General features: G+C 34.5%; 1 protein-coding gene and 1 long non-coding RNA gene across 2 annotated transcripts; both read right to left on the bottom strand.

Moving 5' to 3' along the window:
- Positions 1-2,959: 2,959 nt before the first annotated feature.
- On the bottom strand, positions 2,960-9,927 carry LOC130014822 (uncharacterized). The gene is made up of 3 exons (XM_056103767.1): positions 8,637-9,927; positions 4,107-4,187; positions 2,960-3,195 (listed from the first exon to the last, which is right to left on the bottom strand). The coding sequence occupies exons 1-2, from the start codon at positions 9,925-9,927 to the stop codon at positions 4,150-4,152; spliced, it is 1,329 nt and encodes a 442-aa protein (XP_055959742.1). The 3' UTR covers positions 2,960-3,195; positions 4,107-4,149.
- A 575-nt stretch (positions 9,928-10,502) lies between these two features.
- Positions 10,503-12,356, bottom strand: LOC130014789 (uncharacterized). Its single transcript, XR_008789504.1, has 3 exons — positions 12,268-12,356; positions 11,604-11,684; positions 10,503-10,693 (listed from the first exon to the last, which is right to left on the bottom strand). It is a non-coding gene; the product is annotated as an uncharacterized LOC130014789 (long non-coding RNA).
- Positions 12,357-13,221: the final 865 nt, after the last annotated feature.

The following is a 13,221-nucleotide window of genomic DNA, read 5'->3' as shown; positions in this document are numbered from 1 at the left end:
ACAAAGAAACAGAGAAGAAATGAGAAATATGGCTGTTGTATCTAATGAAATGAAATGATTTATATAGTTTGGCTAATATACACTTTAATCCAAGCAGTTTAATCATGTATTTTAACCCAATTCTTAAATATTCGTCCATAGTTAAAACGGAAACGAATTCCAAATTTCATGAAACTTTACCCAAAAAATCCATAAACTATAAAACAAATAAAAATGTAATTTTTATTCTTACGGGACATATATTTTATTTTTAATAACTCTATGTAGATTTATTAGGTCTAGACTACTCCCACTTAATATAAAATTTACGTCCAAATCTTATGAAATTTCAACTATAGCTTCCTAAAAATATTTCGTGAATATTGACTCTAAAAATATTCACTCGGGACTTATAAATTATTTTATTTTATTTTATAAGCATTTTTTAGTCCCGATTAATTATGTTTATTAAAATTTAAATTTTAACCTCATATAACCTCAATATATTTTTAGGGACTCTTCTTAATTAAATTTAGGTTTAAATTAAATTTACTTATTCTCGGACCTATAAAATACTCCCCACATGGAGTGACTTAATCCATTAAATTTATGGGGTGTTACAACATAATTATACGCTTAGCAAAATAATGCATCATATGACTAACTGAAGCAGCAAATGTTTCCACCATAAGACTAGGTTAGTATATGAATAGAAAAGAAGCAAGCAAACAGAAAATAAATAAAAGAACTTCAAGATAAACTATTGTTCATTCACAGCATTTGCTAGAGCTTGAAGATCTGAGGAAAAACACACAAACAGTTAGTAAAAATACAACTAAAAAAAACTGAAACAAAAGGAATAAGAATTATTTATTTTATTACCTTCTTCATGTTGCTCCAACTCTTTTAGTGTCTCCTCAATATAGACTGTCTTTGATGGATCGCTTAGCCAATCCAATCCTTAGTACAGTCCAATGCCTTTACTATTTTAGGAGTCAAGCAACTCCTTAAGTTATCAAGCACTCTTCCTCTAGTGCTAAAGGCTGATTCTGAAGCAACTGTTAAGACTAGTACAGCAAGAATATCACAGGCCATTCTAGAAAGGACTCGAAACCTCTCAGAATTCAACTTCCACCATCGTAGGATATCAAATTGAGAATCATTTACAACTATTGTGTCACTTAGGTTAATATCCACTTCATATTTTTTTCTTCCACTCGCACCACCAGTCTCTAACATTTGTTGCAGTTATCTTTCTTCAAAACAAAATTAGCTTGGGAGGATTACCCTATAATTTCTGCTGATTGGCTGTTCCCCGAGTAGTGGCTAATTCCTTCTTGTAAAGCACTTCATATTCATTGAAGAGTTCAACCAGATCTTCCATAAAAAAAAGTAACAAAAACTTGCCCTCATGACAACCATACATTTGACTCAAAGTGTATTTCATGTATACATTCCATCCCGAAGGTCCAAAATATTTGAAAAGAAAATCAACTTATTCATCACTAAAGGATCATCCCAATATTTATCAAATTTTGGTTTTATTTGAATGGCAATTGAACTTAGACTAGAATCACTAGACATTCCAGTCCTGCAAAATAGTTGACGAATCAGAAATCTCGTTCAAGTGGTTATTCGAGGTCAAATAAAGAGAACTAGAAATTCTCATAGTCATTTTGTAAAAAACATTGTAACAACACACATAATTGCCTAACATTATCATAATCAAATTTTCAGGCATCTCATCACCAAAATCTTTTCTAAAGAAGCTTCAACATCCTCATATTCCTAAAAAAACATGCTGATATATACAAGCATTCTGTAATACCCCAAATATTTTAAGATCATTAAGTCGTTCCACGTGTCGTAAGTTCAGATAAATTAAGTGAGGATGGATTTAATTTAATAATATCGGGATTTTAGAATAATATTTATTGAGCAGATTAGCGGGATTGAAGAAAAAGACTTAAAAAATTAATATAAAATATAATATAAATCTCGAGTTAATACTTATTTCGCCAAGGTCCGCGAAATATTGTATAATATTTATGGTAAAAGTTTTGAATCAATTGGAGTCCGTTTAAGCTTTGGACACGTATAAATTTTGGGTTAAATTGCAACTTTTGAAAGTTTTAAAAAATAAAGTGCAATTTAGCCAGATATATATATATATATATAAGGATTATGATTCCATAAGAATCATCCAAAAGCTAAAATCAAACTTTCATTTCATTTCTCATGATCAGTAACATCATTCTCACGCTCGATCTCCGTTCCTCGACCGTTTTTCACTTTCTATAGCTCGAATCAATCGTATTTCAGTGGCGAATCAAGGTAAGCTTGACGTTTTATCGTTTGGGTGGATAGATTTAAGGATATATTGAGTTAAAGTTTTAGGCCACGGAGCGGTTTCATCGTTTAGGATCGATTTATAGCGTTTTGAGTTTATAGTTTGAGTTATTGATGTATTTGAGCGCGTTTGGAGTTTTTAAGTTGGGAACACGTCGGAAATGGCTCAGGGAGTGAACCCCAGGGCTGCACGTCGGCAGCCAACAGGCTGCACGAACATGCAGTCTTTCGCCGAAGGGAATCTTCGATTCGGGCATTCAGGGCCCTGACACGACGCGGAAACTTGATTTCAGACAATTTCAAGTCGTGTAATCAATGATGATTCGATTGAATTTCAAAAACGTAAAATTGGGGCGTAAACATGGGAAGTAGGATTAGAATTTTGATATGCGGAGTTAGACATTTTAGTTTAAGTTTTAAGTCGTAAACTTAAAGTCATCTAGAGTTAGTATCGAAGATAAAACAAATCGAGTTAAACGCGGATAGAACTCGACGAGATATGTATATGGTTATATCTCGAGTCTAGAATGTCATACCTCGCCTTACTTAGCACGAGATTGACGGTTATTTAAAATAAATTTATTTCCAAATCAACATTTTAAAACATGTTCTATAAATAATTAACCACAAATACATAAAAACCTTTTATACAGCATTTTAATTAAACCACTGCATGAAAACTAAGTATTGTTACAAACTTTTATACATATAATTAAAAATATATATTTAGGTACAAATAAGTTTATTCTCAAACAAAAACATCAAGGCATCTCTAAACTCGGAGATGTGGCCAACCTCTATGTCTCAAGCCCAAACTCTAAGCCCAACTCCCTCTCTAGTCAACTGTATTGTAGATTGTCTTGCTAACTGAAAAGGTTTTAAAACAACTAAAATGAGCGAAAGCTCAGTGAATAGACATAACAAGCATAAAACATTTATATACTTAAAGTAAGTATATCATATAATAACGAATAATAGAAAACAGTTCAATACAACAAGAAAAATACTTGTAATGTTCATCACGAAACCATTTACAAATATAAACGATATCAAAACAATTTCACTTCAAATATAAAATGTAGTTCGTATCAATCATCAATTATAACATTGATATATTACCCTGTAACAATAATATAACCATAGACCTGTAATCAGGAACACAACACTGATCTACAGTCTAACCAACATATCTAGGAACACTTGATGGCTAACCCTTCTCCATCATTAGCACGGCTCAGCCCTTCTCCCTTCACTGACCATCAATCAAGTGGCCTGTGTCAAATGCGCATAGACACTCACAATATCTCACATGTGCATATAACTAACTCAGCACATAACCAGGTGCATATCACAACTCAGCACCACTCAAATATGTACCATTACAGAGTAAGCATATCATATAAAAAAAAATCTCAAATCATTGCATCAAAACGCAATACAAGTCAATAGTAAAACCATTTCAAATTCTCATTCAAAACTTAACCAAATCAAATGATTATTGAATTTCCGAAGGTATTACACATTCATAAACAAATACTCATTATATCAAAAGCATCAAAGCTTTACTAAAATCAAACAATTATATAGATTCAATTCAAAACTTCTTTCATTTGATACAACATTTTCCAAAGGTAGTATTTGAAATATTTAAACAAGGCATTTCATCGAACACCTTTCGTGCATTCCAAAACAACCATTTAAAACACAATAAACCTTGACATTTTGAATATCAAAATAGCATATTGATTTCAGTAGCAAGGGCTAGTATATCTACTCACCACACAACAACCAAACTAGTCCAAAATATCGTCAAAAGCTGCCTTACTTTCTACTTGCACCGTCGTTGCCAAAACGAGCACCTAAATGAGTCATGTAAATCAGAAAACACCATCACAATCACATATACATACTTATACACATATCTAATAGTTATTTGACCTAAATTTAGATCCTAAAAATGTATTTCTATATGATTTATGCATGATTATAAACTTAGTACCAAATCTGCCTTAGTAGGCAGAACATTAAGCCTCTATTCAAATATGTCCTGTGAATAGTATTGACAGAATTTTAACAAACCCTTCGGTTAACTTTTAGCCCCTTGAGTCTAGAATCCAAATCAAAAAGAATTTCATGATTTCAAAATATAAGAAATGAGCTATTCCAGTTTTAGTGAGGTGTGCTCAGACTGTCTTCACAGTTGAAGCAATAAAATGTCGCGGTCGTTTTAGATATCAAAATGATAGAATCAGATCAAACTCAAAGAACAAAAGTTGTAGAAGACACACTAAAGTTTCTGTGGAATCAAGAATTACGTAATTTGGAGCTATAAAACTCGACTTATGTTCAAAATACCAAGGATAAAATTTCTGGAATAAAACAGAATAAGGCAACAAAGTGCTATACTTCATCCTAAGGACACAAATGGATAAAGAAACTTACCAATTAGGTTTTCCACTCTTCCTACAGCCTTAGAACATGAAGATTTTAGGTTTAGGTTTCTGAAATAATTTTAGGAAGGAAATATTTCGAATTTGCTCCCTTTAGTTATAATATATATCAAGTTACAATTTACATAAGGCTATTAGACTTAGTTTTGACACATCAATTCTTTTAAGGATATAATTGTAATTTCATATTCACATGATAACCATAAGAGAACAAATGAACATTAAGTCCTTTATGTGTTCTTTTATTCCACCTTTAGTCCCTAACCTTATATTGTTTTCATTCGAATTAGTTTAATTAACTTATCGTCAAACTTTCAGTTCAATTGAGTCCTACTAATTTTCAAACTAATTAATTGACATGCTAAATAGACTCTACCATATTAATGCATGATAATGAACGTTTACTAAATGCATAATCTAACGTTAGAGCACGGGTGTGACAATCCTCCCCACCTTAGGAAATTTCGTCCTCGAAATTAAGCTAGAATAGATGAGGGTATCTATTTCTCATATCTTCCTCTCGTTCCCAAGTTGCTTCCTCACTTCCGTGATGTTTCCACAATACTTTTACTAGAGGAATAACCTTATTTCTTAACTCTTTATCTTCCTTTGCTAAAATAGCAACTGGTTCTTCTTCATATGACAAATCATCTTTTAACTCTATAGGCTGAACCTGTAAGACGTGACTAGGATCACTCATGTATCTCCGCAACATTGAAACATGAAAGACGTTATAAATCTGCGATAACTCTGGAGGTAAGGCTAACCTATAAGCTACTGGACCAATCTTTTCAATTACTTCATATGGACCAATGAACCTTGGACTTAGTTTCCCTCGCTTGCCAAATCTTAATATCCCTTTCCATGGCGAGATCTTGAGAAACACTTTATCACCCACACTATACTCAATCGACTTCCTCTTCAAATCAGCATAGCTCTTTTGTCTATCTTGGGATTCCTTGAGGCGATCTCTGATTAATTGTACTTTTTCGGTAGTGATTTGAACAATTTCTGGGCCTATTAACTGTTTTTCCCCAATTTCATCCCAACACACTGGTGTTCTGCACTTTCTACCATATAATGCTTCATAAGGAGCCATTCCCAAACTAGAATGATAGCTATTGTTGTATGCAAACTCCATGAGTGGCACATATTTATCCCAACTACCCTGAAATTCAATCATGCATGCACGCAACATATCCTCTAAAGTTTGAATAGTCCGTTCTGATTGCCCATCTGTCTGAGGGTGAAACGCTGTACTGAATTTCAGTTTAGTACCCAAAGCTAATTGTAAGCTTTGCCAAAACCTCGATGTAAATCTCGGATCCCTATCAGACACAATAGAATATGGAACACCATGCAGTCTAACTATCTCCCTAGTGTAAATTTCAGCAAGTTTATCAAGAGGATAGTTTACCTTTATAGGAAGAAAATGTGCTGATTTTGTTAGTCTATCAACAATAATCCATATCGCATCATGTCCCTGTTGAGTCCTAGGTAACCCAACAACAAAATCCATTGTCACATGTTCCCATTTCCATTCAGGAATAGAAAGTGGTTGTAGCAAACCCGCTGGATGCTGGTGCTCTGCTTTAACTTGCTGGCACGTTAAACATTTAGACACAAATTCTGCAATTTCTTTCTTCATTCCCGACCACCAGTAGTTTTCTTTCAATGTATGATACATTTTTGTACTCCCCGGATGCATAGCATATGCTGAATTGTGTGCTTCCTCCATTATTTCTCTTTTTAATATATCAATATTAGGAACACATAATCTACCCTTGTATAGTAGAGTGCCATCATCAGAAACTTTGAAATCATTTATGTTATCTTGTTGAACTTCACCCTTTATTTTCACTAATTTGTCATCTTCATTCTGAGCATCCCTAATTCTTTCAATCAAAATAGGAAGAACCTTCAAAGTAGCTAATAAAGCTCCATTTTCACTTTCACTTAATTCTACATTAAGTCTTCTCAGTTCAAGCAATAATGGAATCCTTACGGTGTTGATATAAAACAAATTACCTGAAGATTTCCTGCTAAGGGCATCAGCTACTATGTTAGCTTTTCCAGGGTGATACTCAATAGTAAGATCATAATCTTTCAGAAGTTCTATCCATCTTCTTTGTCTCAGATTCAGTTCTTTCTGACTCAGTATGTACTTCAAACTTTTATGATCAGTGTAGATAAGACATTTCTCGCCATATAGGTAATGTCTCCATATCTTCAAAGCAAATATCACTGCTGCAAGTTCTAAATCATGTGTAGGATAATTCAATTCATGTGGTCTTAACTGCCTTGAAGCATAAGCAATTACCTTTCCCTGCTGCATCAATACACAACCCAACCCATTCTTGGAAGCATCACTATATACAACATACCCCAAATCTGTAACTGGAAGTGTTAAAACTGAAGCTGAAGTTAAACAATCCTTCAAAGCATCAAAGCTATCCTGACATTGTTGACTCCACACAAATTTCACATCTTTTCTTAGTAGCTTTGTTAATGGTGAGGCAATAATAGAAAAGTCTTTCACAAACCGTCTGTAATAACCAGCCAAACCTAGAAAACTGCGTACCTCATGTACATTACTCGGAGAATTCCAGTTAATTATAGCTTCCACCTTTTTAGGATCAACATAAATTCCCTCTGCTGAGATAACATGGCCAAGAAATACAACTTTCTCTAACCAGAACTCACACTTGCTAAACTTGGCGTACAACTGTTTTTCTCTTAAAGTCTGCAAAACAAGTCTTAAGTGTTCTGCATGCTCCTCCTCAGATCTAGAGTACACTAAGATATCATCGATGAATACAATCACAAAGCTATCTAAATAAGGCTTGAAAACTCTGTTCATCAAATCCATGAAAGCAGCTGGAGCATTAGTTAACCCGAATGGCATAACAAGGAATTCATAGTGACCATATCGAGTCCTAAATGCAGTCTTAGGAATATCTGGATTCTTGATCTTTAATTGATGATAACCAGATCTCAAGTCAATCTTGGAGAATACTCTAGCTCCTTGTAGTTGATCAAATAAGTCATCTATTCGAGGCAATGGATACTTGTTGCGAATTGTAACCTTGTTTAGTTGTCTGTAATCAATACACAATCTCATAGTTCCATCTTTCTTTTTCACAAATAACACTGGAGCTCCCCAAGGTGAAAAACTAGGTCTAATGTAACCTTTATCAAGCAATTCTTGCAACTGCACCTTTAGTTCTTTCAATTCAGCCGGTGCCATTCTATACGGAGCTTGAGAAATAGGGTTAGTGCCTGGTTGCAAATCAACACTAAATTCAGTCTCTCTATCTGGTGGTAAGCCTGGTAGATCATCAGGAAATACATCAGCAAATTCATTCACAACATGAATATTTTCAAGTTTTACCCCTTCTTTTTCTGTATCTATAACATATGCCAAGTATGCTTCACAACCCTTCTTCAACATTCTTCTAGCAGTTAAAGATGATACCATTCCATAGTGTTCTGAACTTTTCTCACCTTTGAATACAACTTCACCATGTTCTGGTAATTGAAAATGCACCCTCTTTCTATAACAGTCAACAACTGCTTTGTATTTGGATAAAACATCCATACCAAGTATAACATCAAACATCTGAAGTGCTAAAGGAACTAAATCTACCTCAAACTTATGATCCTCAATCTGTATCTCACAATCTTTATAAACATGCTGGCAAACTACTGACTGACCCACTGGCAAATCTACCACTAAAGCATGGTTCATCACACTCTTGTCTCGAGGTATGCATGATATGAATGATGACACAATGAAAGAATGTGTTGCACCAGGGTCAATTAAAACATAAGCATCCCTACCAAAGATAGTTAACCTACCAGAAATAACATCTGGAGAAGCCGCTGCCTCTTGTTGAGTCAAAGCAAATACTCTAGGTTGTACAGCAGGTTTATTAGTTTGGGTACCTTGCATAGGTTGTGCTGAAGTTGAGGCTCCGCCTTCCTTATTCGCATTAAAGCCAGAACCTCGACCTGAACCTCTATCAAAGCCTGACGTTCGACCACCTCTATTTGCAGTACCTTGAAAACCTCTGCCACGACCTGAGCTAAACTGTGCCATACTAGGACAATCCCTCCTAATATGTCCCATGCCACCACATTCAAAGCAAGTTATAGATCTCTTCTTGCTAGCCACTCTGCCAACACTAGATGCTGGTTGTCTCGCTGAGAAATTGCTATCATGTGACTGAGGTCTCTGTGAACCAGACCAAGACCAGGGTATTCTGTTACCTCTAGATCCTCCAATGTCTGATTTTCTTTGTTGAAATGAGCTAGTTCCCTTATTAAATCCCCCTTGTTTTCCAGTCCAAACAGAAGCTTTTTGTTTACTCTCTTGTTCAAGCTCTTCTCTCAGCTTTTCTTTTTCTATCGCCTTCTCTACCCAGCCTCTAAACTGTGTTCCCTCATACAATGATAGTTCATTCTTCAAAACAGTTTGCAGCCCCTCTTTGAATCTGTAACATTTTTGAGCTTCTGTAGGAAAGATTTCTGATGCAAACTTGTAAAGTTCTTCAAATTTATCGATGTATTCCCGCACTGTCATTGAACCCTGCTTTAGAGCAATAAACTCATTCTGCCTTTCTGCATTGTATGCGTTAGTTAAATACTCCCTGCGAAACTCAGTCTTGAATATCTCCCAGGTCAACTGATCTCCTAATAGCAATCTGATCCTAGCAAACCATGCATCTGCTGTATCATGTAGCAAGCCATAAACATTACTGACCTTCTGCACATCTGTCAACTCTAAAGTATTAAAAGACTTATCTGTAGCTCTAAGCCATCTATCTGCTTCTTTGGAATCAATGGAGCCATGAAAATCAAATGCTCCACACTTTTTAGCATGTTCAATGATATCCCCAGGTTTTCTTCTTGTGTCTTGAGCTTGTAGAGTAGCAATGATGGTTTGTGCTAAGATAGCAGGATCTAGCTGTAGGATTGGTACAGCTGGGGGTACAGGAGGTACTGGTTGATTAACTACATGAGCCCTAGCCTCAGACTCTAATTCATGATCAGTACTACCCCTAGACTCTGCTTCATCCTCTACATTCCTTCCCTGTTGGCCAACATTCTCACGTTGAGAAACCCTATCTCCACGACCTTGAGCTTCCATGGTCCTATAATCAATAAAATATCAAAAACCAAAGTGAAGAGTCTACAGGACCATCAAACCGAAGCTCTGATACCAAAATTGTCATACCTCGCCTTACTTAGCACGAGATTGACGGTTATTTAAAATAAATTTATTTCCAAATCAACATTTTAAAACATGTTCTATAAATAATTAACCACAAATACATAAAAACCTTTTATACAGCATTTTAATTAAGGCTGAATACATAGTTTGACCTTTGAACTTGTACCCTTTTATCCATCTAACCTCTAAACTTAACGTCTCACCTATCGAACTCCTGAACTTGTTAAATAACCCGATTTGACCCCCGAACTTGATAAATACGTAAACATTGAACCCCTCCGTACACAATTTCTTCTAGAATGTTTCAAGTGACAGGTGGACACGAAGGGTTCAATATTTACAAATTTATCAAGTTCAGGGGTCAAATCGGATTATTTAACAAGTTCAGAGGTTCGATAGGTGAGACGTTAAGTTTAGAGGTTAGATGGGTAAAAGGGTACAAGTTCAGGGGTCAAACTATGTATTAAGCCTTTTAATTAAACCACTGCATGAAAACTAAGTATTGTTACAAACTTTTATACATATAATTAAAAATATATATTTAGGTACAAATAAGTTTATTCTCAAACAAAAACATCAAGGCATCTCTAAACTCGGAGATGTGGCCAACCTCTATGTCTCAAGCCCAAACTCTAAGCCCAACTCCCTCTCTAGTCAACTGTATTGTAGATTGTCTTGCTAACTGAAAAGGTTTTAAAACAACTAAAATGAGCGAAAGCTCAGTGAATAGACATAACAAGCATAAAACATTTATATACTTAAAGTAAGTATATCATATAATAACGAATAATAGAAAACAGTTCAATACAACAAGAAAAATACTTGTAATGTTCATCACGAAACCATTTACAAATATAAACGATATCAAAACAATTTCACTTCAAATATAAAATGTAGTTCGTATCAATCATCAATTATAACATTGATATATTACCCTGTAACAATAATATAACCATAGACCTGTAATCAGGAACACAACACTGATCTACAGTCTAACCAACATATCTAGGAACACTTGATGGCTAACCCTTCTCCATCATTAGCACGGCTCAGCCCTTCTCCCTTCACTGACCATCAATCAAGTGGCCTGTGTCAAATGCTCATAGACACTCACAATATCTCACATGTGCATATAACTAACTCAGCACATAACCAGGTGCATATCACAACTCAGCACCACCCAAATATGTACCATTACAGAGTAAGCATATCATATAAAAAAAATCTCAAATCATTGCATCAAAACGCAATACAAGTCAATAGTAAAACCATTTCAAATTCTCATTCAAAACTTAACCAAATCAAATGATTATTGAATTTCCGAAGGTATTACACATTCATAAACAAATACTCATTATATCAAAAGCATCAAAGCTTTACTAAAATCAAACAATTATATAGATTCAATTCAAAACTTCTTTCATTTGATACAACATTTTCCAAAGGTAGTATTTGAAATATTTAAACAAGGCATTTCATCGAACACCTTTCGTGCATTCCAAAACAACCATTTAAAACACAATAAACCTTGACATTTTGAATATCAAAATAGCATATTGATTTCAGTAGCAAGGGCTAGTATATCTACTCACCACACAACAACCAAACTAGTCCAAAATATCGTCAAAAGCTGCCTTACTTTCTACTTGCACCGTCGTTGCCAAAACGAGCACCTAAATGAGTCATGTAAATCAGAAAACACCATCACAATCACATATACATACTTATACATATATCTAATAGTTATTTGACCTAAATTTAGATCCTAAAAATGTATTTCTATATGATTTATGCATGATTATAAACTTAGTACCAAATCTGCCTTAGTAGGCAGAACATTAAGCCTCTATTCAAACATGTCCTGTGAATAGTATAGACAGAATTTTAACAAACCCTTCTGTAAACTTTTAGCCCCTTGAGTCTAGAATCCAAATCAAAAAGAATTTCATGATTTCAAAATATAAGAAATGAGTTATTCCAGTTTTAGTGAGGTGTGCTCAGACTGTCTTCACAGTTGAAGCAATAAAATCTCGCGGTCGTTTTAGATATCAAAATGACAGAATCAGATCAAACTCAAAGAACAAAAGTTGTAGAAGACACACTAAAGTTTCTGTGGAATCAAGAATTTCGTAATTTGGAGCTATAAAACTCGACTTACGTTCAAAATACCAAGGATAAAATTTCTGGAATAAAACAGAATAAGGCAACAAAGTGCTATACTTCATCCTAAGGACACAAATGGATAAAGAAACTTACCAATTAGGTTTTCCACTCTTCCTACAGCCTTAGAACATGAAGATTTTAGGTTTAGGTTTCTGAAATAATTTTAGGAAGGAAATATTTCGAATTTGCTCCCTTTAGTTATAATATATATCAAGTTACAATTTACATAAGGCTATTAGACTTAGTTTTGACACATCAATTCTTTTAAGGATATAATTGTAATTTCATATTCACATGATAACCATAAGAGAACAAATGAACATTAAGTCCTTTATGTGTTCTTTTATTCCACCTTTAGTCCCTAACCTTATATTGTTTTCATTCGAATTAGTTTAATTAACTTATCGTCAAACTTTCAGTTCAATTGAGTCCTACTAATTTTCAAACTAATTAATTGACATGCTAAATAGTTTCTACCATATTAATGCATGATAATGAACGTTTACTAAATGCATAATCTAACGTTAGAGTACGGGTGTGACATAGAATGTCTCTAGAGTTAGACTCTTACTCGAGTTATGTTTGTTTGATTCCTAGATCCGGCGAGACAACCAGTTACCGGACGGGAAGCTCGTGAAGCTTAACGAGTTTTGTTTAACGTGATGTTTTTGGATATAAGCGGTCACTGTGAGTTTATATAATTTACTTTTAAAGTATTTACACAAGCAAATATTTTATATTGCGTACGTTTGAACTGAATGCTTTCAATGCAATGTTTTTACATGAAATATGTATATGTTTGGTTTTGAAACCAGTATTGATCTGATGGAACGTGCTACCTATTAGGAGACAATAGGACTGGGTGATCACCAGTTTTGATCTATTACAGCTGTAAATTTGATTATGAATATGAATTTCGAAGTTGGATATATGAATGTGATACGAGAGAGAACTTGGTTAAAATAACATGAGCCCCGTATCTAGTGGGTTGGACCCACACTTTAGGATTAAGAGGTTGCTCGCGGCCACTTTATTAGACTCGTACGA

Source organism: Mercurialis annua, linkage group LG7 (genome assembly GCF_937616625.2).
Source record: "Mercurialis annua linkage group LG7, ddMerAnnu1.2, whole genome shotgun sequence".
Lineage (NCBI taxonomy): Eukaryota > Viridiplantae > Streptophyta > Magnoliopsida > Malpighiales > Euphorbiaceae > Mercurialis > Mercurialis annua.
Note: the sequence above shows the minus strand (reverse complement) of the source record. Positions and strands in the feature narration are given on the sequence as shown.